The sequence below is a fragment of the Piliocolobus tephrosceles genome, chromosome 20 (genome assembly GCF_002776525.5).
Source record: "Piliocolobus tephrosceles isolate RC106 chromosome 20, ASM277652v3, whole genome shotgun sequence".
NCBI lineage: Eukaryota > Metazoa > Chordata > Mammalia > Primates > Cercopithecidae > Piliocolobus > Piliocolobus tephrosceles.
The window spans coordinates 25,925,076-25,948,423 of NC_045453.1; the positions used below are offsets into that span (position 1 = coordinate 25,925,076).

At 42.4% G+C, this 23,348-nt stretch overlaps 1 protein-coding gene across 2 annotated transcripts in view; it reads left to right on the plus strand.

Annotated features, from left to right (window-relative positions):
- Positions 1-23,348, plus strand: part of TSHZ2 (teashirt zinc finger homeobox 2) — a 518,350-nt gene that overhangs the window by 265,975 nt on the left and 229,027 nt on the right. The window contains exon 2 of one of the 2 annotated variants that reach the window (XM_023184127.2): positions 19,031-22,100. In XM_023184127.2, coding sequence (XP_023039895.1) covers positions 19,031-22,092 — 3,062 coding nt within the window. In that variant the 3' untranslated portion in view covers positions 22,093-22,100. The remainder of the gene's footprint in view (positions 1-19,030; positions 22,101-23,348) is intronic. The other variant, XM_023184128.2, reaches the window with a different exon arrangement.

Sequence of the window (23,348 nt, forward strand, 5' to 3'; positions counted from 1 at the left end):
GATAGATAGATAGATAGATAGATAGATAGATAGATAGATAGATAGATAGATGTGATTTTCTAGGGGAGTTTGACTTCTATAAGTGTGGTTTGAGAACTGGCTGAAAATTAACAGAATAATTAAAAAGCAAGGGAAAATAACCCCCAAAAGGAAAACGAAACAGACAAAAAGCCAGAAAGAATATCAAGAACAAGACAGTGGCTGTCTTATGAGCCATTTATTAGTGTTCACCAATGGAGAATATTAAATCACCAGATAGTGCTGTCTTCCCCAACTTTCCTGTCCTGGGAAAATGGCCAATTTGGTACTATTAGGAGGATGCTGATAAAGTGACCTAAAGCCTCTTCCTATTTACCCATTTTCTCTATAGGTAGGAACAAAAAAAAAAAAAAGATGCCAGCTCTTGGAAATTTCATTCTTAAAGCCCTAACCTAAGTCAAAGGGTCAAAAAACCCTGGAGAATTTCCATTAGATTATCCAAACTGTCGATTCAAAAAGATCAAAGACCTACATATGAAGACCTAAGTATCTCCCAGAATTTGGGTCGTTTCCAAGTACTGCTTCATGTAACTCTGTGGTGTGGGTTTGGCCCAGCTCAGACTCGCTGTTCTATATAAGTTGACTCATTTAAAAGCTAACCTAGTTAATTAAGAACTGAAATAGGTCAGGATTTATTTGGTGGAGTTACTGGAGTAGTTTATAAATGCTAATCCCTTTTATCATTAACTTTTTTATTTGTTTCTTGTAATATAAAAATACTCAATGTGATAAGGGGATTTAAATGCATCCAGAAGGAATTGATTGAGAATAATGCTAGAAGTCTGATAAACAATTTTTTCAGCCAAAACTTGAAAAAGCAAATACAAAAAATCCTGAGAAATCCAGCTCCATAACATGATTCTTCATGACTAGGTTTTTGTTCTTGTGATGGTAATGAGGGAAGACATATCGAGTGCTTATTTTTACCAGGCGTTCTGACTTCTTTCCAGTTATCTCACTTAATTTTCAAACTGATCTTTGAGGCAGATACTAGTAGTATCTCCATTGATAGACGGGGAGACTGAGCCCCACACAAGTTGTTAGTTTGCTCAAGATGATAATTCAGGACATGGCAGAGATGAGATCTGAACCAAGGTGGACTTGCTGCAGACCTTGTTCTCTTCCATACTGGAACACCTATGAGGGTGGTGCACACACTTTCTCTTCTATTAGGTTGATGCAAAAGTAATTGCTGTTTTTGCCATTAAAAGTAATTACTTTTACTTTTGTACCAACCTAATAGTTCTCTTTTAATAATAGAGTGTTCTTCTCTGTGCAGACCCTTGCTTCACTGACAACTAGAAAGAGCATGAATGTCACACTTCCTTGTCGTCAATTTCCAAAGCTCTAGCTGACTTTGACTTTGAAGCATTTCTAAGCTATTGACATATTGAGGCTGTATAATTCTTTGAGTAAGGACCATCCTGTGCATTGTAGGATGTTTAGCAGCATCTCTGGCCTCTACCTACCAGATACCAGCAACACCGCTTCTTTAGGTATAACCAAGAATGTCCTCAAACATTGTCACATGTCCCCTGGGGAACAAAAATCACCCCCAGAGCTACTGAGTAAGAGTATTACGGTGACCTAGCTGGCTACTGGGGTCCCATTTTCTTCTCTAGAAGAAACTAGCTGCCAAAAATAATGATCTAATTAACTCATTCACCCTGAAGTGTAAAGGTGAGATAAGAGATTAAGTTTTTATATTTTTATAGAGGATGAGTTCTTGGACTGCCTCATGCCAAATGAACATAAGCCAAGTTGTAGGGTTTAAGGCAAGAAGAAGCAGAGAGTAAGAGGTGTCACAATTGCAGGCTCCTGAATTCACATGACACTTGTACCTGATTTATCTACTTCCCAGAGGGAGTAACCCACCCTGTGAGTTTAAACCCATGTGCACACTTCAACCATCCAAAGCAATATTCTGTTTAAAAGATACTTTGTTGTTGCTTCTCTATGGCTTGAAAGCAAATTGGGAGCAATGAGTAAAATCTAAGTTTTGGATGGAATCTAAGTGTTGGATAGAAAACCATGCTTCACTGATGCAATCACTCATTCACTTATGGATCCAATCATTGATTTTCTTTTTTTTTTTTTTTTTTTTATTATACTTTAAGTTCTAGGGTACATATGCATAACGTGCAGGTTTGTTACATATGTATACCTGTGCCATGTTGGTGTGCTGCACCCATCAACTCGTCAGCACCCATCAATTCATCATTTATATCAGGTATAACTCCCCAATGCAATCCCTCCCCCTCCTCCCCTCCCCATGATAGGCCCCAGTGTGTGATGTTCCCCTTCCCGAGTCCAAGTGAACTCATTGTTCAGTTCCCACCTGTGAGTGAGAACATGCGGTGTTTGGTTTTCTCTTCTTGTGATAGTTTGCTGAGAATGATGGTTTCCAGCTGCATCCATGTCCCTACAAAGGACGCAAACTCATCCTTTTTTATGGCTGCATAGTATTCCATGGTGTATGTGTGCCACGTTTTCTTAATCCAGTCTGTCACTGATGGACATTTGGGTTGATTCCAAGTCTTTGCTATTGTGAATAGTGCCGCAATAAACATACGTGTGCATGTGTCTTTGTAGTAGAATAATTTATAATCCTTTGGGTATATACCCAGTAGTGGGATGGCTGGGTCATATGGTACATCTAGTTCTAGATCTTTGAGGAATTGCCATACTGTTTTCCATAATGGTTGAACTAGTTTACAATCCCACCAACAGTGTAAAAGTGTTCCTATTTCTCCACATCCTCTCCAACACCTGTTGTTTCCTGATTTTTTAATGACTGCCATTCTAACTGGTGTGAGATGGTATCTCATTGTGGTTTTGATTTGCATTTCTCTGATGGCCAGTGATGATGAGCATTTTTTCATGTGTCTGTTGGCTGTATGAATGTCTTCTTTTGAGAAATGTCTGTTCATATCTTTTCCCCACTTTTGGATGGGGTTGTTTGTTTTTTTCTTGTATATGTGTTTGAGTTCTTTGTAGATTCTGGAAATTAGCCCTTTGTCAGATGAGTAGATTGCAAAAATTTTCTCCCATTCTGTAGGTTGCCTGTTCACTCTGATGGTAGTTTCTTTTGCTGTGCAGAAGCTCTTTAGTTTAATTAGATCCCATTTGTCAATTTTGGCTTTTGCCGCCATTGCTTTTGGTGTTTTAGACATGAAGTCCTTGCCCATGCCTATGTCCTGAATGGTACTACCTAGATTTTCTTCTAGGGTTTTTATGGTAATAGGTCTAACATTTAAGTCTCTAATCCATCTTGAATTAATCTTCGTATAAGGAGTAAGGAAAGGATCCAGTTTCAGCTTTCTACTTATGGCTAGCCAATTTTCCCAGCACCATTTATTAAATAGGGAATCCTTTCCCCATTTCTTGTTTCTCTCAGGTTTGTCAAAGATCAGATGGCTGTAGATGTGTGGTATTATTTCTGAGGACTCTGTTCTGTTCCATTGGTCTATATCTCTGTTTTGGTACCAGTACCATGCTGTTTTGGTTACTGTAGCCTTGTAGTATAGTTTGAAGTCAGGTAGCGTGACGCCTCCGGCTTTGTCCTTTTGACTTAGGATTGTCTTGGCAATGCGGGGTCTTTTTTGGTTCCATATGAACTTTAAAGCAGTTTTTTCCAATTCTGTGAAGAAACTCATTGGTAGCTTGATGGAGATGGCATTGAATCTATAAATAACCTTGGGCAGTATGGCCATTTTCACGATATTGATTCTTCCTATCCATGAGCATGGTATGTTCTTCCATTTGTTTGTGTCCTCTTTGACTTCACTGAGCAGTGGTTTGTAGTTCTCCTTGAAGAGGTCCTTTACATCCCTTGTAAGTTGGATTCCTAGGTATTTGATTCTCTTTGAAGCAATTGTGAATGGAAGTTCATTCCTGATTTGGCTCTCTGCTTGTCTGTTACTGGTGTATAAGAATGCTTGTGATTTTTGCACATTAATTTTGTATCCTGAGACTTTGCTGAAGTTGCTTATCAGCTTAAGAAGGTTTTGGGCTGAGACGATGGGGTTTTCTAAGTATACAATCATGTCATCTGCAAACAGGGACAATTTGACTTCTTCTTTTCCTAACTGAATACCCTTGATTTCTTTCTCTTGCCTGATTGCCCTAGCCAGAACTTCCAACACTATGTTGAATAGGAGTGGTGAGAGAGGGCATCCCTGTCTTGTGCCAGTTTTCAAAGGGAATTTTTCCAGTTTTTGCCCATTCAGTATGATATTAGCTGTGGGTTTGTCATAAATAGCTCTTATTATTTTGAGGTACGTTCCATCAATACCGAATTTATTGAGCGTTTTTAGCATGAAGGGCTGTTGAATTTTGTCAAAAGCCTTTTCTGCATCTATTGAGATAATCATGTGGTTCTTGTCTTTGGTTCTGTTGATATGCTGGATTACGTTTATTGATTTGCGAATGTTGAACCAGCCTTGCATCCCAGGGATGAAGCCCACTTGATCATGGTGGATAAGCTTTTTGATGTGCTGCTGAATCCGGTTTGCCAGTATTTTATTGAGGATTTTTGCATCGATGTTCATCAGGGAGATTGGTCTAAAATTCTCTTTTTTTGTTGTGTCTCTGCCAGGCTTTGGTATCAGGATGATGTTGGCCTCATCAAATGAGTTAGGGAGGATTCCCTCTTTTTCTATTGATTGGAATAGTTTCAGAAGGAATGGTACCAGCTCCTCCTTGTACCTCTGGTAGAATTCAGCTGTGAATCCATCTGGTCCTGGGCTTTTTTTGGTGGGTAGGCTATTAATTGTTGCCTCAATTTCAGAGCCTGCTATTGGTCTATTCAGGGATTCAACTTCTTCCTGGTTTAGTCTTGGGAGAGTGTAAGTGTCCAGGAAATTATCCATTTCTTCTAGATTTTCTAGTTGATTTGCGTAGAGGTGTTCATAGTATTCTCTGATGGTAGTTTGTATTTCTGTGGGGTCAGTGGTGATATCCCCTTTATCATTTTTTATTGCGTCTATTTGATTCCTCTCTCTTTTCTTCTTTATTAGTCTTGCTAGCGGTCTGTCAATTTTGTTGATCTTTTCAAAAAACCAACTCCTGGATTCATTGATTTTTTTGGAGGGTTTTTTGTGTCTCTATCTCCTTCAGTTCTGCTCTGATCTTAGTTATTTCTTGCTTTCTGCTAGCTTTTGAATGTGTTTGCTCTTGCCTCTCTAGTTCTTTTAATTGTGATGTTAGAGTGTCAATTTTAGATCTTTCCTGCTTTCTCTTGTGGGCATTTAGTGCTATAAATTTCCCTCTACACACTGCTTTAAATGTGTCCCAGAGATTCTGGTATGTTGTATCTTTGTTCTCATTGGTTTCAAAGAACATCTTTATTTCTGCTTTCATTTCGTTATGTACCCAGTCGTCATTCAGGAGCAGGTTGTTCAGTTTCCATGTAGTTGAGCGGTTTTGATTGAGTTTCTTAGTCCTGAGTTCTAGTTTGATTGCACTGTGGTCAGAGAGACAGTTTGTTATAATTTCTGTTCTTTTACATTTGCTGAGGAGTGCTTTACTTCCAATTATGTGGTCAATTTTGGAATAAGTGTGATGTGGTGCTGAGAAGAATGTATATTCTGTTGACTTGGGGTGGAGAGTTCTATAGATGTCTATTAGGTCTGCTTGGTGCAGAAATGAGTTCAATTCCCGGATATCCTTGTTAACTTTCTGTCTCGTTGATCTGTCTAATGTTGACAGTGGAGTGTTGAAGTCTCCCATTATTATTGTATGGGAGTCTAAGTCTCTTTGTAAGTCTCTAAGGACTTGCTTTATGAATCTGGGTGCTCCTGTATTGGGTGCATATATATTTAGGATAGTTAGCTATTCCTGTTGAATTGATCCCTTTACCATTATGTAATGGCCTTCTTTGTCTCTTTTGATCTTTGATGGTTTAAAGTCTGTTTTATCAGACACTAGGATTGCAACCCCTGCTTTTTTTTGTTCTCCATTTGCTTGGTAGATCTTCCTCCATCCCTTTATTTTGAGCCTATGTATGTCTCTGCATGTGAGATGGGTCTCCTGAATACAGCAGACTAATGGGTCTTGACTCTTTATCCAGTTTGCCAGTCTGTGTCTTTTAATTGGAGCATTTAGTCCATTTACATTTAAGGTTAATATTGTTATGTGTGAACTTGATCCTGCCATTATGATATTAACTGGTTATTTTGCTCATTAGTTGATGCAGTTTCTTCCTAGCCTCGATGGTCTTTACATTTTGGCATGTTTTTGCAATGGCTGGTACTGGTTGTTCCTTTCCATGTTTAGGGCTTCCTTCAGGGTCTCTTGTAAGGCAGGCCTGGTGGTGACAAAATCTCTAAGCATTTGCTTATCTGTAAAGAATTTTATTTCTCCTTCACTTATGAAACTTAGTTTGGCTGGATATGAAATTCTGGGTTTAAAATTCTTTTCTTTAAGAATGTTGAATATTGGCCCCCACTCTTCTGGCTTGTAGAGTTTCTGCCGAGAGATCTGCTGTCAGTCTGATGGGCTTCCCTTTGTGGGTAACCCGACCTTTCTCTCTGGCTGCCCTTAAGATTTTTTCCTTCATTTCAACTTTGGTGAATCTAGCAATTATGTGTCTTGGAGTTGCTCTTCTGGAGGAGTATCTTTGTGGCGTTCTCTGTATTTCCTGAATTTGAATGTTGGCCTGCCCTGCTAGGTTGGGGAAGTTCTCCTGGATGATATCCTGAAGAGTGTTTTCCAATTTGGTTCCATTTTCCCCCTCACTTTCAGGCACCCCAATCAGACGTAGATTTGGTCTTTTTACATAATCCCATACTTCTTGCAGGCTTTGTTCATTTCTTTTTCTTCTTTTTTCTTTTGGTTTCTCTTCTTGCTTCATTTCATTCATTTGATCCTCAATTGCTGATACTCTTTCTTCCAGTTGATCGAGTCGGTTACTGAAGCTTGTGCATTTGTCACGTATTTCTCGTGTCATGGTTTTCACATCTGTCATTTCGTTTATGACCTTCTCTGCATTAATTAGTCTAGCTGTCAATTCTTCCACTCTTTTTTCAAGATTTTTAGTTTCTTTGCGCTGGGTACGTAATTCCTCCTTTAGCTCTGAGAGGTTTGATGGACTGAAGCCTTCTTCTCTCATCTCGTCAAAGTCATTCTCTGACCAACTTTGATCCGTTGCTGGCGATGGGCTGTGCTCCTTTGCAGTGGGAGATGCGCTCTTATTTTTTGAATTTCCAGCTTTTCTGCCCTGCTTTTTCCCCATCTTTGTGGTTTTATCTGCCTCTGGTCTTTGATGATGGTGACGTACTGATGGGGTTTTGGTATAGGTGTCCTTCCTGTTTGATAGTTTTCCTTCTGACAGTCAGGACCCTCAGCTATAGGTCTGTTGGAGATTGCTTGAGGTCCACTCCAGACCCTGTTTGCCTGGGTATCAGCAGCAGAGGTTGCAGAAGATAGAATATTGCTGAACAGCGAGTGCACCTGTCTGATTCTTGCTTTGGAAGCTTCCTCTCAGGGGTGTACTCCACCCTGTGAGGTGTGGGGTGTCAGACTGCCCCTAGTGGGGGATGTCTCCCAGTTAGGCTACTCAGGGGTCAGGGACCCACTTGAGCAGGCAGCCTGCCCCTTCTCAGATCTCAACCTCCGTGTTGGGAGATCCACTGCTCTCTTCAAAGCTGTCAGACCGAGTCGTTCACGTCTGCACAGGCCTCTGCTGCTTCCCCTGTTATTTTTTAGCTGTACCCTGTCCCCAGAGGCGGAGTCTACAGAGACAGGCAGGTTTCCTTGAGCTGCTGTGAGCTCCACCCAGTTCGAGCTTCCCAGCGGCTTTGTTTACCTACTTAAGCCTCAGCGATGGTGGGCGCCCCTCCCCCAGCCTCGCTGCTGCCTTGCGGTTAGATTGCCGCAGACTGCTGTGTTAGCAAGGAGGGAGGCTCCGTGGGCGTGGGACCCTCCCGGCCAGGTATAGGATATATTCTCCTGGTGTGCCGGTGTGCTTACAGTGCAGTATTGGGGTGGGAGTTACCCGATTTTCCAGGTGTTGTGTGTCTCAGTTCCCCTGGCTAGGAAAAGGGACTCCCTTCCCCCTTGCGCTTCCCAGGTGAGGCGATGCCTCGCCCTGCTTCAGCTCTCGCTGGTCAGGCTGCAGCAGCTGACCAGCACCGATTGTCCGGCACTCCCGAGTGAGATGACCCCAGTACCTCAGTTGAAAATGCAGAAATCACCGGTCTTCTGTGTCGCTCGTGCTGGGAGATGGAGACTGGAGCTGTTCCTATTTGGCCATCTTGATTTTCTTATTTATATATCCAACAAATACTTGAACAAGGTGAGCTGGGTATAGCAATGGGATACAGTGGTGAACAAGATAGATTTGACCTGCCCTCAGGGAGCTTACAGTCTTATCTAGAGGACAATCAAGTACATAGTAAGTACAATTGCAAACTGAAATAAGGTAAACAAAAGAAAAATGGAGGGCTGAGATAGAAAATAACTTTGGTTGTTGGTAATTTCGGAGGAGTAAGTGGGGAGGGTACAGTGATCAGAGATGACTCATCCTACGAAGGGCATTGGAGCTGAAACTAAAAGAACAAGACTAAAAGGAAAGACTTAGATATAGGAAAAGGGGGAATCTTATATACAGGGGGAATGGAATTTCAAGGGCCTTAAAGAAGGCAAGAATTTGATGAGTTTGGGGAACAAGGAGAAGAATTTTGACTTTCAAATCCTAAGCAAGATGGACAGTGATGAGGTAGGTCTGAGATGGAAACTGGGCAGGTCATTGCACTCCATGAGTCATCCCTGCATGCATGTTCAAGTATATGCTGAGCAGTACTTGACAGAAATGTTGATGAAGAGATGAAAGCATATCATAGAAGCTTAAACTGAAAGTTCTCCCCAATCCTTTGATTCGATCAGATTGTACCATGATGGAAACACAGCTCAACTCCTAAGTGTGAGGAACAGAAATGGTTCCCATACAGTGTAGTCCTCATAGCAGGCTAGTAACAATGACTGTGCTGGTGGAGAGTCCAACATGAAGAAGAAAGGTTGGAAGGTCAGGCATCTGAGCCATTTAAGGATACCAAGGCCAGGAAGCCCTTTCCTGAATGAGAAATTGGCCCAATGACATGAAAATTCTTTCCACCTCAGGCTTCTGTGATTCTTCTAGAGACAGCAAAGACTTTTCACCAGAAAATTGAAGTCCAGCCTGCCTTTCTGACAGTGCCAATGTAGTTTTTCTAAGAGGACAGTGGGTTTCTCTCTTTTCTTTTCCTTCCTTCCTTCCTTCCTTCCTTCCTTCCTTCCTTCCTTCCTCTCTCTCTCTCTCTCTCTCTTTCTCTCTCTCTTTCTTTCTTTCGAACTAGTCACAGCCATGAACTTAGCAAAAGAAGCAGGTTAAAATTTGTCCCTTGTTGGCTAATGCAGTTAGACGTTTTCGAGAAAAGGCAGTGAGAACTGGTCATTATCCATTATCTGCATGAAATATTTCAGAGAGAGAAGCAGCATTTGCCAAAAAAAAGAAAAGATGTTTGACTTCAAGCCAGGCAAAGAGGAAACAAGATCACCTTCTAGCTCTGTGGGATGGCTGTGCTAATGATGTTATTTCAAGTAAAATTGGAATATATGTCTGAAAAAATACAGATGGTGCAGCAGCTTCGTATACTTTCTGAAGGTCATTTTGGACAATGATTCACTGTCCCTTTTCTTGGAAAAGAAAAAAAAAAAAAAAACCTCTCCACCTCTCCAGTCTTGGAAGGAACTATGTGTGTATGTGTGTGTGTGTGTGTGTGTGTGTGTGTCTATACATTTACTCCTTATGCAGAGTAAATGTATAGAAAATAAGCATGCATGCTTTGCTGAAAATACTTGTTACCACTTGAAAACTCAACAACTAAAAACCTTAATTTAGTGGGAAAGTCTCAGTTCTATTGTGTAGTTTCTTTGTTCCTGTTTTGTTTCACTTTGTTTTCTCCTCTGTTCCTGATTTGTGACTCTCTGGGTGTAAGGATAATGTAAGGATAATGATTTCTAAACTGGAGCTACCAAAAAGCTTATAAAGTGGTCCCCTTCTCACCCTTCTCCATGAAGATTTTCTCACTCTGCTTTTTTAAATTTTCACCAAGACGTGTCGCAATAATAATATACGCTGGACTGAAATTCTAGGTAGCTGAATATAAAGCATTTTTCTTGGAGACCTTCTGCTTTAAACATTTGTCACCTCTCTCAATGCAAAGCCCGAGGCCTCTAACAAAGACCTTTTTTCTCAGATGGTGGGTTGCTTTATTTCTTGAGGATTGCAGACATTACCATTATGGGTAATGACCTAATAACTTGCTATTTGATGTTTGTACATCACTTCTACGGAAGTTCCCGGCACACATACCACTGGCTCCTTGTACAAGTGATTTAATATTAAATAACAAACCCCAAACTGGAGGAAGCTCTTTTCTTATGCATTCTTATGCATGACACATAAACAAAGCTGGTTCTTATCTATTGTGAATACCATCTAAAAGCTGTTGGCTTGGAATAAGATTTAGGGATAACAAAGAATGCCAGACTCAACTGATTTCAGCCATCTGTGGGTTCAGGTTGAAGATCAGATGTACAGAGGTTGGAAAGTGCCTAGAACCAGGACTGAGAAGTTGGAAGGTAGCCCTGCATTCTTGGTATTTCACATACTTTATCACATGCAATACTCTAAAGCATCTTAAGAAGTAGATACTATTATATTCCTATTTTATAGATGAGGAAGCTGTGCCTTTGAAAGTTTCAGTAATTTTCCCAAGATGACATCATGCAGTAAACCAAGGTCTGCCTGATCCCAAGGCTGAGGGACCATCGTATCTACCCTGTTAACTGATCAGTTCTTGAATCAGCAATTTATTTCTCTCTTGGTTGGTGTTTTCCAGTATAAACTGGGAGCAACCATCTAAACCATAGGCATTTAGTCTTTTGGTATCTGGAGGGGACACGGGCTGAAATTCTTCAAAGTTGTATTATCTTTTCACAAAGCTGGTTCCCACATACATTGGTGAACATAGGCATAGAGAAGTAGATTGCTAAATATCTCTCTACTAATTAACAGTTTTGCAATTTACATCCAAACTTCTTAAACTTTCTGGAGCATAGGAATCCTGTAGGGACCTTGTTAAATGATTTCTATTCTGCAGGCTTGGGGTGGGGCTGAGAGCCTGCATTTCTAACAAGCTCGCAGGTGATACTGACACCATTCGTCAACCCTACGTGAATAGTGTGGGTTTACAATACACTTCCTCTTTGGTCCTGATAGGACCCTTTCAGTCAGTCAGGCTTGGGATGGTCACTCCTATCTGAGGTTGACAGATGAAGAAATAGGTCAAAGAGCTGATAGGAGAGAGAACCAGAAAAGCACACCAGATTCTCTAACCCCTGGTTCCTGTGGTTCAGAGGTTGCAAATGGTTGGGTCTCAGATGTATTTAGTTTTGTCCACATGGTTTGTCCCAGATGAAATACCTGGCATTCCTAGACTCCATGAAAGTCCTTCAGTAGCAGCTGTGCTTTTTTTTTTTTTTTTTTTTTTTACGGAGTCTTGCTCTCTTGGACAGGCTGGAATGCAGTGGCATGATCTCGGCTCTCTGCAACCTCCGCCTCCCGTGTTCAAGAGATTCTCCTGCCACTCAGCCTCCCAAGTAGCTGAGATTACAGGCATGTACTACCACATCCGGCTAATTTTTTGTATTTTTAATAGAGATGGGGTTTCACCACATTGGCCAGGCTTGTCTCAAACTCCTGACCTCATGTGATCCGCCCACTTCTGCCTCCCAAAGTACTGGGATTACAGGCATGAGCCACTGCACCTGGTCCAGTGCTTTTGATGTGTCATAAACTTTCCTGTTACTCACAGCCCTCGGTGTCCTCTAGCCAAGTGTCCAGTCTAGCTGAGTATCCATGATTCCTTACCTTCACAGCTGAAAACGCATTTTCCTCCACCTGGCCTGCTTTGCCCATTTTCATTACCTGCCTGCCTTCGGTAATGTGTGACCTTTTCATGACCTCTCTCTCCATAACCTCAGCATCCAACTTCTCTCCATAACTCACCTCTCTACTTGCCTTGGCCTTGGAAGACCCACGGTGACGAAAGTCTCAGTGAAACTCCACTAAAGTGTCTTGCATGTGGTAACTGCAGAATAAATATTTCTTGATTGAATGAATAAGCAGATGAACCACATAGGGATGACAGAGTATCCACTTCCCCTGACTTCAAGTAGCTTAGCCGTTTTTGTGCTGATGACCGAGATGTGGAGAAACTCACAAAATGTGATTAGAAAACGTTTTACCGTCCAAAGAGCTGTAACGATGGCCCAAGAAAGAAGCAACAAGCATATGTTAAGTGTTCAGACAGACCCACCTGGTATGCATGCGTGGTACATGTAAAACATTCCAATTAACCAAACCATCTTCAGGAAATTGAAAAAAAGAGAGAGATACTGTTGTTTTGATGACCACCAGAAACCTCCCCATTTACCTTCGCAGAGTACTGATGGGTTCAGGATGGCCCCCTATCACTGTACCCACGCCATCTCCAGCAGTCCTTTAAACAGAGAATTCTATTTGTTTGGTTCTGACATTCAGACAGAGGAGGGAGTAAACTCTTCTCTCTCGATCCATATATATCAGTAACACTTATGTTATATGTGGCATGCCAGGGATAAAAATCCACACACCACAAATTTTATGTTTCTTTTTGAACATTTTTCTGTTTAAAAATGTGCATGAACGTAGATAACTTCTCCAGCCAGCAAACACCCTGGGCCCTGGCCTGTGGTACCTGGATTCTCTGTAAATGAAATCTGTGCACAGGAATGGTGCCAGGATCCCACAGCTCTCTAGACTTCCTCTCTCCTGAAACAAAAAGCAGAGGGATCCCTCCCCATGGCCCTCCAAGAGGCCCTCACTCCAGGCCTAGCTACCCTTGAGAATAGCTCAACTTCCTTGAACACTGAATCCTGTATCTCTTTACTCAGCCTGCCAACATGCATGCCAATTAGTGCCAATAATAATATACATATTAACAGACTTTTAGACCACAGTCACCAAAACACTAGAGACACATGACAGGGAGCTCTTATTCCGAGTCATCATTTTTTGTAGCTACTGGGTACACGCTGAGAAATTCTCGCGATCTCCTCATTGACGTCTGCCTTGAACCCTGTGGCATCTTCCTGTGACTTTAAACAGTCATTTAGTGCAGTAGATTGGCGAAAATGATCCTGTCACCATCGGATATGTTTTTAAATGAGTTCTTGGTTGAATTCTGGTTTAGTTTTTAAAAATCAACCTTCTTGAGTTTTTAACTGTTCTTATGTTATAACGGTTCCACTTCTACTGCCATTTCTAAAACTGTCAGTGTTTTTACTGTAAACACTACTGTGGACTTACAAGGTGACTACAGAAACGTATGCCCAGCAAAAGTCTGGTATCTAACACCATACCACCCATGAATTATTTTGCAGAATTTCATTTAAATCATTCTGACTAGAGGTTTGGAAACAATTGAGGTAGTATATTTTTTCAAATAATTGTTTTCCTCTTGTTGTTTTTTGGGACAGGATCTTGCTCTGTCACCCAGACTGCAGTGTAGTGGCGTGATCACAGCTCACTGCAGCCTCAACCTTCTGGGCTCAAGTGATCCTCCCACCTCAGCCACCCCAGTAGCTGGGACCATAGACATGCACTATTATGCCTGGCTATTTTTTTAAATTTTTTTTGTAGAAATGGTCTTGCTATTTTGCACAGGCTGGTCTCCAATTCCTGGGCTCATGTAATCCTCATGCCTCAGTTTCCCACAAGTACTGAGATTACAGGTGTGAGCCACCATGCCCAGCCATTAACCTTTCATATGAAAGAAAATTTCTGTAGGAAGAAAATAAAATGTAAGGGTTTATTTGTAATTTTTACCCACATACTATTAGGGTAAAACAAATGCAGCATATAAAATATTCTTCTCCAATAGTATTTCTTCTTTTTTAAATGAAGAATTCAGGGGAAGGCTACTGTAATATGTATGTCTGCTAATACATGTATAATGTTGTTTATAGTAGACCAGCTAATGGACTTTATCCATGATAAAATTAGTCCATACTTCAAAGTTCCCATGTGTGAATCTTTGTTGAATCAAAGTCTGTTCATATTAAAAGCATAGATTCTGATGCTTTTGTGGTCTTGTTGCTTATTTGCAGCCTTTATACTTAGGAGTGTAAATCCACAGCTCAAAGAAGTTGGACAGCAAGGAAGTTGGTAGCTGGGTTGTTCTGAAAAGATGATTTATGGTGATGCTCTGGTTTTATTTTATTTCATTTCATTTCATTTCATTTCAGACAGAGTCTCACTCTGTTGCCCAGGCTGGAGTGCAGTGGCACAATCTCAGCTCCTTACAACCTCCATCTCCCACTTCATGTGATTCTCCTGCCTCAGTTTCCCAAGGAGCTGGGGTTACAAGCATGCGCCACCACACCTGGCCAATTTTCTTTTTTTTTTTTTTTTTTTTTTTTTTTTTTTTTTTTTTTTTTTTTTTTAGTAGAAACTGGGTTTCACCATGTTGGCCAGGCTGGTCTCAAACTCCTGACCTCGGATGATCCGCCCACCTCAGCCTCCCAAAATGCTGGGATTACAAGTGTGAGCCTTGGCACACAGCTCTGGTTTTATTATTGAGTGAAGTTGATTATTATGATTGTAATTCACATCGATCTACATGGGCTGGGGGTGGGGAGCTCTTTACCCACCAGAAGTACCAATTGCACTGCTGAGGAACGGAGCCAGAGTTTGCAGCTGGAATAAACCTTTTTACTGTATAATCTATTCATTCATTCATTCAAATAGTTTGTCGACATCACTCTGTGCCAGGATGTGAACTGAGCACTGGGGAGGAGCATGCTGACTGCATGGGGATAGATATTCTAACTTTATATACAGTATAAGAAGACATCAATCAATAAACAAATGGGCTTATTTCAGAGTCTGGTAAGTGCTCCAGGGATTTCAGGCAGTAGGGTAATGTGATGGATAGTTACACAGAGCAGGGAAGACATCAGGAAAGGCCTCACTGAGAAGAGCCCATCAGAGCTGAGACTTGATGGAGCCCCCTATGTGATGGTGCAGAAGAAGAACTTTTCGGTCAGAAAAATCTGCAAAGGCAGAAAGCCTCAGTCAGGAGAAGGATTGGTGGGCTCAAGGAAGAGCAAGTAGGCTATTGTTTCCTAGGCAAGAAGAGCAGGCCATGGGTGCTGAGAGAGGAGCAGGGAGGTTGGCCAAGGACACATCCTGCAGGCTCTTGTAGACCATGCTAAGGGTTAAGAGTTTATAGTAAGTGCAACAGAAAGACACTCCAGGAGTTAAAACAGAGGGACGTCATGACCTAATCCCTTTTACGAAGAATCTTCTAGCAGTTCACTGAAGAGCAGACTCTGGGAAGTAGAAGCAGGAAGCTCATTGTCCAACCTAGGGGACAGTATGGTGGCCCAGGCTAGAGCAGTGGCCATGGAGTGGGAGAAAAATGGTCTCTTGAGTCAGTAGTTCAGTCAAAGAATGGACCGGATTTGCTCTTGAATCAGTTGCTCCAGGAATGGGGACATCTCATGTGGCCGGAGTCAAGCTGGGGAAATGGATGAAACTGGAAATTTAGGTTGGAAAAGGAAATGTTTGCCACTATGAAGTTTGATCTTCGACCCCCAATCAACAAGGAAGTTCTCTAGAGAACAGTTCTTTCGTCCTGTGCCTTGGCATAACTGTGATAGTTTTCTTTCATTAAATAAGTATTCGTAAGAATAAACTTGCCACTCATCCACTTATACTAAGACTTACACATGACGCAATCTTATTAAACAAGTCATCAATAGAGAGAGAGACTGATATTCATTATTCATCCAGATCACCCCTGTTCTGGCTGCTTTTCCTCTCTTGCCCCAACTGCTGGTGGCAAACAAAATCACTTAAGTCAAATGAACAGTTTTAGATGTATAATATTGAAATGTGTTTTTTAAAAAAACTCCTTGGAACCCTCAGCCATTGTTAAAATACACTCACTTTGACAGATGTTTGGCACTTTTTGTATGAGGCTTTTCAATGCCTTACCTTATCCAGTGCATGAGATTTAGTCTGCTCTGCAGAGGAAAACAGACAAAAAGGGTCTCTCGGCACGAGTTACTCTTCTGTAAAGGTTATAGTAAACATGTCAATGCCTAATTAAGCAGAAAATTTTATCTGTATTGTGGGGGAGGCGTTTGCTGTCTCTGACTTTTCTTCTGCGGAATTCATTTAGAAGGACAAAGTAGATTGTGAGGTTGAGCTGGTCCGGAAAGCTCTGCTTCCAAATGTCAGTGAAAAAAAAAAAAGAACACTTCTTTTCTCCTAGTTTGAAAATGACTGTATTGGATGGACAGAGTGTGTGTGTGTGTGTGTGTGTGTGTGTGTGTGTGTGTGTACTCACGGGCGCAAGCATTAGAGTGCATGTATGTATATTTCATCAACGTACACACAAAATAACATGAATGACTTCCCAGCTTCTTGCTAAATGTCAGGCACGGTGCTAGGCACTGAAAATACTGAGATGAATGAAACCCAGAAACGCCCTTAGCCAATTGTGATGACAGAAAGTCCTCATCGCCACCAAACCCCCAAATTTCTTTACTTGCTTCTTGGTTGCTGTGATTACGTGAGCCATAGGTGGGGTCACCACGTGTCTTAGCCTGGACCATCCTGCTGAATACCTACTGACCCAGCATATGTTCCAGATTAATAGCATTCCCTTCATCCTCAAAGTGACCCTATTTGATTGATGAAATTTGTCTGACTCCCTGATGTATTTTACTTGGCTCAGTAACAACTTATTTTACCAGTTGTTATTTAGTGTATTAATTTTATAACAGAGACTTTCTCCTTGAATGATATACCTATTTTTTGCAAACACACAAGTTAATCCAGGAAAAAGAAAATGGTATGATACCAACAGGAATAATCTAATTCGGTCCTACGGTCATTTTAAACTACAGTTTTCCTGCAAGTTGTGACCGCTTATTAATGGTGTTTGGACTAGATTGAGTAGTTGTTGTTTCTTCAAACCAATTTTTGAGACTAGAGACCAGTAATGCCAATTTAATAAAAAATCCACCTGTCAATTTGCTAGGAAGGTAAAACACACCATACCAATAGCAAGAAAATAACTAACACAACCATAAAACTCATGGCTAGACTGAATTTATACATTTCATCTTGTTTTATGGTATTCTGTCACTAAAATCATGGGCTCTTGTCTCCAGTTTTCCCACAGCTTTCCCCTCTGATGTGATTATCTATTTAGTGACATTTCAATGAAATTCCACTGCTTAACCTTTAGCCTTTGGGTCTCCTCAAAGGGTTCCTCTTCATTAGGTTGGCAATCCAAAGACAGCGGCATCTCCTGTGTTCAGGCATTCTCCCATCAGGCAGATCTAGGTGTATGTCCTCACTCTGCAATGCTAGCTGTGTGGCCTTGGGTGAATGTCCTTACCTTAAAGCCTCAGTTTTCCCCTCTGTGAAATGAAAATAATAGCGGCCACTTCATGCAGATATTAGACAAAATGAAAGAATGCATTTGCAGTGTTTAGTTTACTTCCTAGGAGACAGTAATTGCTCAATAAATATTCTTTATCTTCAGCAGCAGTGGCAGCCTTTGGAGTTACTGCTTTATCCTAGCAAGCCCCCTTCTCCTCTAATTCTCTGTGCCTGCCTCACTGGACGGCCCTCCAGTGCATGGCCACTCCTTTTCCAAGCTTTGTCTTTAGTGACTGGAAATAACAGAGCCTGCTCTAAGGTTTTCCCCAAGTCACTACCTGCTACAGATAGAGGAGATAGAAGTTCATTTAAAAAAAAAAAAAAAAATTGCATTCAGATCATGCAGGCCTTGCAAACCTAAAACTGGATCTCCTTTTCTTTGGGACTTCTTTGGTTGCATTTTATCTGCATGGTTCTGAAAAGGCCAGGTAAAGAAAATGAGCCCATAGGCATAATGTCACATTCCCCATCTCCATTGATGGATATTTGCCCATTAATTCCCTTTGCACCGGCTCGCTCATGTCTTCATTTTCCATATGCAATTACTGGTCCTAAATCCTTTCAGAGAAGGGAAAGCATGCATCCCCAATAGCATTTTGCATCTACAAATCAAATATATAATTGGCATCTCATGACGGGTACCCACAAATCACAGTGCATTTGAAATTACAGGCACAAGATCGAGAGGGCATTCTCAACCTTGTCTGGAAAGGTCTTCATAAACCTGTTTTAGAATAATAAGATAGTCGCCAAATCTCCCATTCTAGCACCATTTGCGATTATTTTAAAGTCATTATATTTGCTGAGCTTATATAATTTTTCAATGATCAATAGATTTTATTTGCATACCCCATAATCTCTCTTCCTGCTGTGTGATTCTCTACAAATAAAAATGTTATAGCAAAAAGACAGTGGCTATCAAAAAATATAATGGCTGTGCATCCAAATTACTTCTGAGCACTCAAAAATGATTTATTTATGTGGTTATATGCCAATATATACAAGTGCCTTGGTAAACTTTACCGTCTAGATGCCAAGAGTCAAGTCTTAGTCTCCTTATGAGCCAACATTCTTCTCTGTAGAGATATGACTTTAATGGGATATGAATTTCAATCCAGATTTCCTAAAAGTCATACACATGAATTTAGCAACTATCCCACTACAGGAATATTAGAAAGATATTCCTCAAACCTGAAAATTATTAACTTGGGACTCTAGGCATTTATAAAGAATTATGACTCCTGCCAATTCAAAAAAAAAAAAAAAAAAAGCAGTAGATGGCACGAAAAACTCCATTTGGCTTTTCCTGTGTCCATTGCTCACAGTGCATAAAAGTGTAGATCAAATCACTGTTCAGTTCAGCATGGGAAGCACTTGGTCTATGTAAGGAAATTGGAATGGAATGTGGAGCCTGTTACTGTCGTTTCATCGCTGCTGCTTCTCTTGCAGGCTACGCCCAGGAGGAACAGCTGAAAGAAGAGGAGGAAATAAAAGAAGAAGAGGAAGAGGAGGACAGCAGTTCAGCAGCTCAACTGCAGGGTGGCAATGACACAGGGACGGACGAGGAGCTAGAAACGGGCCCAGAGCAAAAAGGCTGCTTCAGTTACCAGAACTCTCCGGGAAGTCATTTGTCCAATCAGGATGCCGAGAATGAGTCTCTGCTGAGCGACGCCAGTGATCAGGTGTCGGACATCAAGAGTGTCTGCGGCCGAGATGCCTCGGACAAGAAAGCAAATACTCACGTCAAGCTTCCAAACGAAGCACACAACTGCATGGATAAAATGACTGCTGTCTACGCCAACATCCTGTCGGATTCCTACTGGTCAGGCCTGGGCCTGGGCTTCAAGCTGTCCAGTAGTGAGAGGCGGAACTGTGACACCCGAAACGGCAGCAACAAGAGTGATTTTGACTGGCACCAAGACGCTCTGTCCAAAAGCCTGCAGCAGAACTTGCCTTCTAGGTCCGTCTCGAAACCCAGCCTGTTCAGCTCGGTGCAGTTGTACCGGCAGAGCAGCAAGATGTGCGGGACTGTGTTCACAGGGGCCAGCAGATTCCGGTGCCGACAGTGCAGCGCGGCCTATGACACCCTAGTCGAGTTGACTGTGCACATGAATGAAACGGGCCACTATCAAGATGACAACCGCAAAAAGGACAAGCTCAGACCCACAAGCTATTCAAAGCCCCGGAAAAGGGCTTTCCAGGATATGGACAAGGAGGATGCTCAAAAGGTTCTGAAATGTATGTTTTGTGGCGACTCCTTCGATTCCCTCCAAGATTTGAGCGTCCACATGATTAAAACAAAACATTACCAAAAAGTGCCTTTGAAGGAGCCAGTCCCAACCATTTCCTCGAAAATGGTCACCCCGGCGAAAAAACGCGTTTTTGATGTCAATCGGCCGTGTTCCCCCGATTCAACCACAGGATCTTTTGCAGATTCTTTTTCTCAGAAGAACACCAACTTGCAGTTGTCCTCCAACAACCGCTATGGCTACCAAAATGGAGCCAGCTACACCTGGCAGTTTGAGGCCTGCAAGTCCCAGATCTTAAAGTGCATGGAGTGTGGGAGCTCCCATGACACCTTGCAGCAGCTCACCACCCACATGATGGTCACAGGTCACTTTCTCAAGGTCACCAGCTCTGCCTCCAAGAAAGGGAAGCAGCTGGTATTAGACCCGCTAGCAGTGGAGAAAATGCAGTCGTTGTCCGAGGCCCCAAACAGTGATTCTCTGGCTCCCAAGCCATCCAGTAACTCAGTATCAGATTGTACAGCCTCTACAACTGAGCTAAAGAAAGAGAGTAAAAAAGAAAGGCCAGAGGAAACCAGCAAGGATGAGAAAGTCGTGAAAAGCGAGGACTATGATGATCCTCTACAAAAACCTTTAGACCCTACAATCAAATATCAATACCTGAGGGAGGAGGACTTGGAAGATGGCTCAAAGGGTGGAGGTGACATTTTGAAATCTTTGGAAAATACTGTCACCACAGCCATCAACAAAGCCCAAAACGGGGCCCCCAGCTGGAGTGCCTACCCCAGCATCCACGCAGCCTACCAGCTGTCTGAGGGCGCCAAGCCGCCTTTGCCTATGGGATCCCAGGTACTGCAGATCCGGCCTAATCTCACCAACAAGCTGAGGCCCATTGCACCAAAGTGGAAAATGATGCCACTCGTTTCTGTGCCCACACACCTGGCCCCTTACACTCAAATCAAGAAGGAGTCAGAAGACAAAGATGAAGCCGTGAAGGAGTGTGGGAAAGAAAGTCCCCATGAAGAGGCCTCATCTTTCAGCCACAGTGAGGGCGATTCTTTCCGCAAAAGCGAAACGCCTCCAGAAGCCAAAAAGACTGAGCTGGGTTCCCTGAAGGAGGAGGACAAGCTGATGAAAGAGGGCAGCGAGAAGGAGAAACCCCAGCCCCTGGAGCCTACGTCTGCTCTGAGCAACGGGTGCGTCCTCGCCAACCACGCCCCGGCCCTGCCATGCATCAACCCACTCAGCGCCCTGCAGTCCGTCCTGAACAATCACCTGGGCAAAGCCACGGAGCCCTTGCGCTCACCTTCCTGCTCCAGCCCAAGTTCAAGCACAATTTCCATGTTCCACAAGTCGAATCTCAGTGTCATGGACAAGCCGGTCTTGAGTCCCACCTCCACAAGGCCAGCCAGCGTGTCCAGGCGCTACCTGTTTGAGAACAGCGATCAGCCCATCGACCTGACCAAGTCCAAAAGCAAGAAAGCTGAGTCCTCGCAAGCACAATCCTGTATGTCCCCACCTCAGAAGCACGCTCTGTCTGACATCGCTGACATGGTGAAAGTCCTCCCCAAAGCCACCACCCCAAAGCCAGCCTCCTCTTCCAGGATCCCTCCCATGAAGCTGGAAATGGATGTCAGACGCTTTGAGGATGTCTCCAGTGAAGTCTCAACTTTGCATAAAAGAAAAGGCCGGCAGTCCAACTGGAATCCTCAGCATCTTCTGATTCTACAAGCCCAGTTTGCCTCAAGCCTCTTCCAGACATCAGAGGGCAAATACCTGCTGTCTGATCTGGGCCCACAAGAGCGTATGCAAATCTCGAAGTTTACGGGACTCTCAATGACCACTATCAGTCACTGGCTGGCCAACGTCAAGTACCAGCTTAGGAAAACGGGCGGGACAAAATTTCTAAAAAACATGGACAAAGGCCACCCCATCTTTTATTGCAGTGACTGTGCCTCCCAGTTCAGAACCCCTTCTACCTACATCAGTCACTTAGAATCTCACCTGGGTTTCCAAATGAAGGACATGACTCGCTTGTCAGTAGACCAGCAAAGCAAGGTGGAGCAAGAGATCTCCCGGGTATCGTCGGCTCAGAGGTCTCCGGAAACAATAGCTGTCGAAGAGGACACAGACTCTAAATTCAAGTGTAAGTTGTGCTGTCGGACATTTGTGAGCAAACATGCAGTAAAACTCCACCTAAGCAAAACGCACAGCAAGTCACCCGAACACCATTCACAGTTTGTAACAGACGTGGATGAAGAATAGCTCTGCAGGTATGAGTTTGCTCCGAGGCATTGCGACTAGCCTGGTGAGGAGCTTCTTACAGGGAGATGGGTCTGCTTAGAGGCAGCTAGTGTCTCCCAGTGCCAAGCAGGGTAGTAGCTTGCTTGAGTAGGATTTATTTTTATGAAAGACCAGAACATGAAAACTAAGTCCTAATCATTCTCTCAAGTCCTCCAGTCTAGAGCTGGGAACTAGAATAAAATGGGTTTAGAGAGATAAAGTTCACAGATTACTACTGCTTTTTCTAGAACTTCATCATCCATAATCCTGAATTACCCAAGGCAAGCTCAAGTGTCCAGCCAAAGCTATCTTTCATTTTAATTATTAGATACTAACTTCTGTCGCCATTCCATTTCACCACTCTACCTTTCCGTAGCAATGCCAATGACTTATAAGGTGACAAAAAGGTGAGCAATGGAAGAAAGATTGGAGAGTGCTAGAAGTAGTTACTATATAGAGATTCTTTAATCAACTCCTGAATAGCTTGAAGTTGTCTTTAGGATTGTTACTTGTAATTAATGCTTTTTGCAGTTTACTTTTTAGCCATTGCCACCTTCCACCCTCTTCCCTTTGGTTATTTTCTACATTACATGTCCTATGAATAAGCATGTGCCCTAAACAGGTTGGTAGAAAAATATTCTTCTTCGCAAAACACTGAGATGAAAAGAGAAGAAGCTTATTTTCTTCTTTCATCTTTTGGTTGTCTTGTGGATAGGCCAATATTAGAGCCCACCTTTAACAAAGATAGAGGCAATGTGTGACCTTGAGGTTTCATTTCACATAAAGAAACAAATGGCTTTCTGTACACTTAATGTGCATGGAGTCCCACAGCTTGAAGATAATTTGCATCATGTATCAGAGAAGTTACATGCCTTATATAGTCATCCATGCCCAGACCATTTGTATCATTTTTAGGAAACAGGGCAGAGACCAAGGTCAAATGCCCTGGCTGATTAGTTTCACCAGCCATTTTCAAATTGAGTATAAGCAAGGCTGAGTCTTAACAAATCTCTTTCATTTGCCTATTTGTGTTTTCTGTACTTCTTTTTCTCTCCCTTCCAGCACGATGCCCCCACACACTAAGAGCCCTCCTATGTGTTCACGTGTTCCTCCACCTTTGGCCATTCCCCAAGACAGGAACCCAACCTGAACTAAACCTTCCGCACTGACCAATCCAGTTTATGTCATGCTAAGTTACAGATTTGCTCCTAACTAATTAGCTCTTAATTAATTCACAA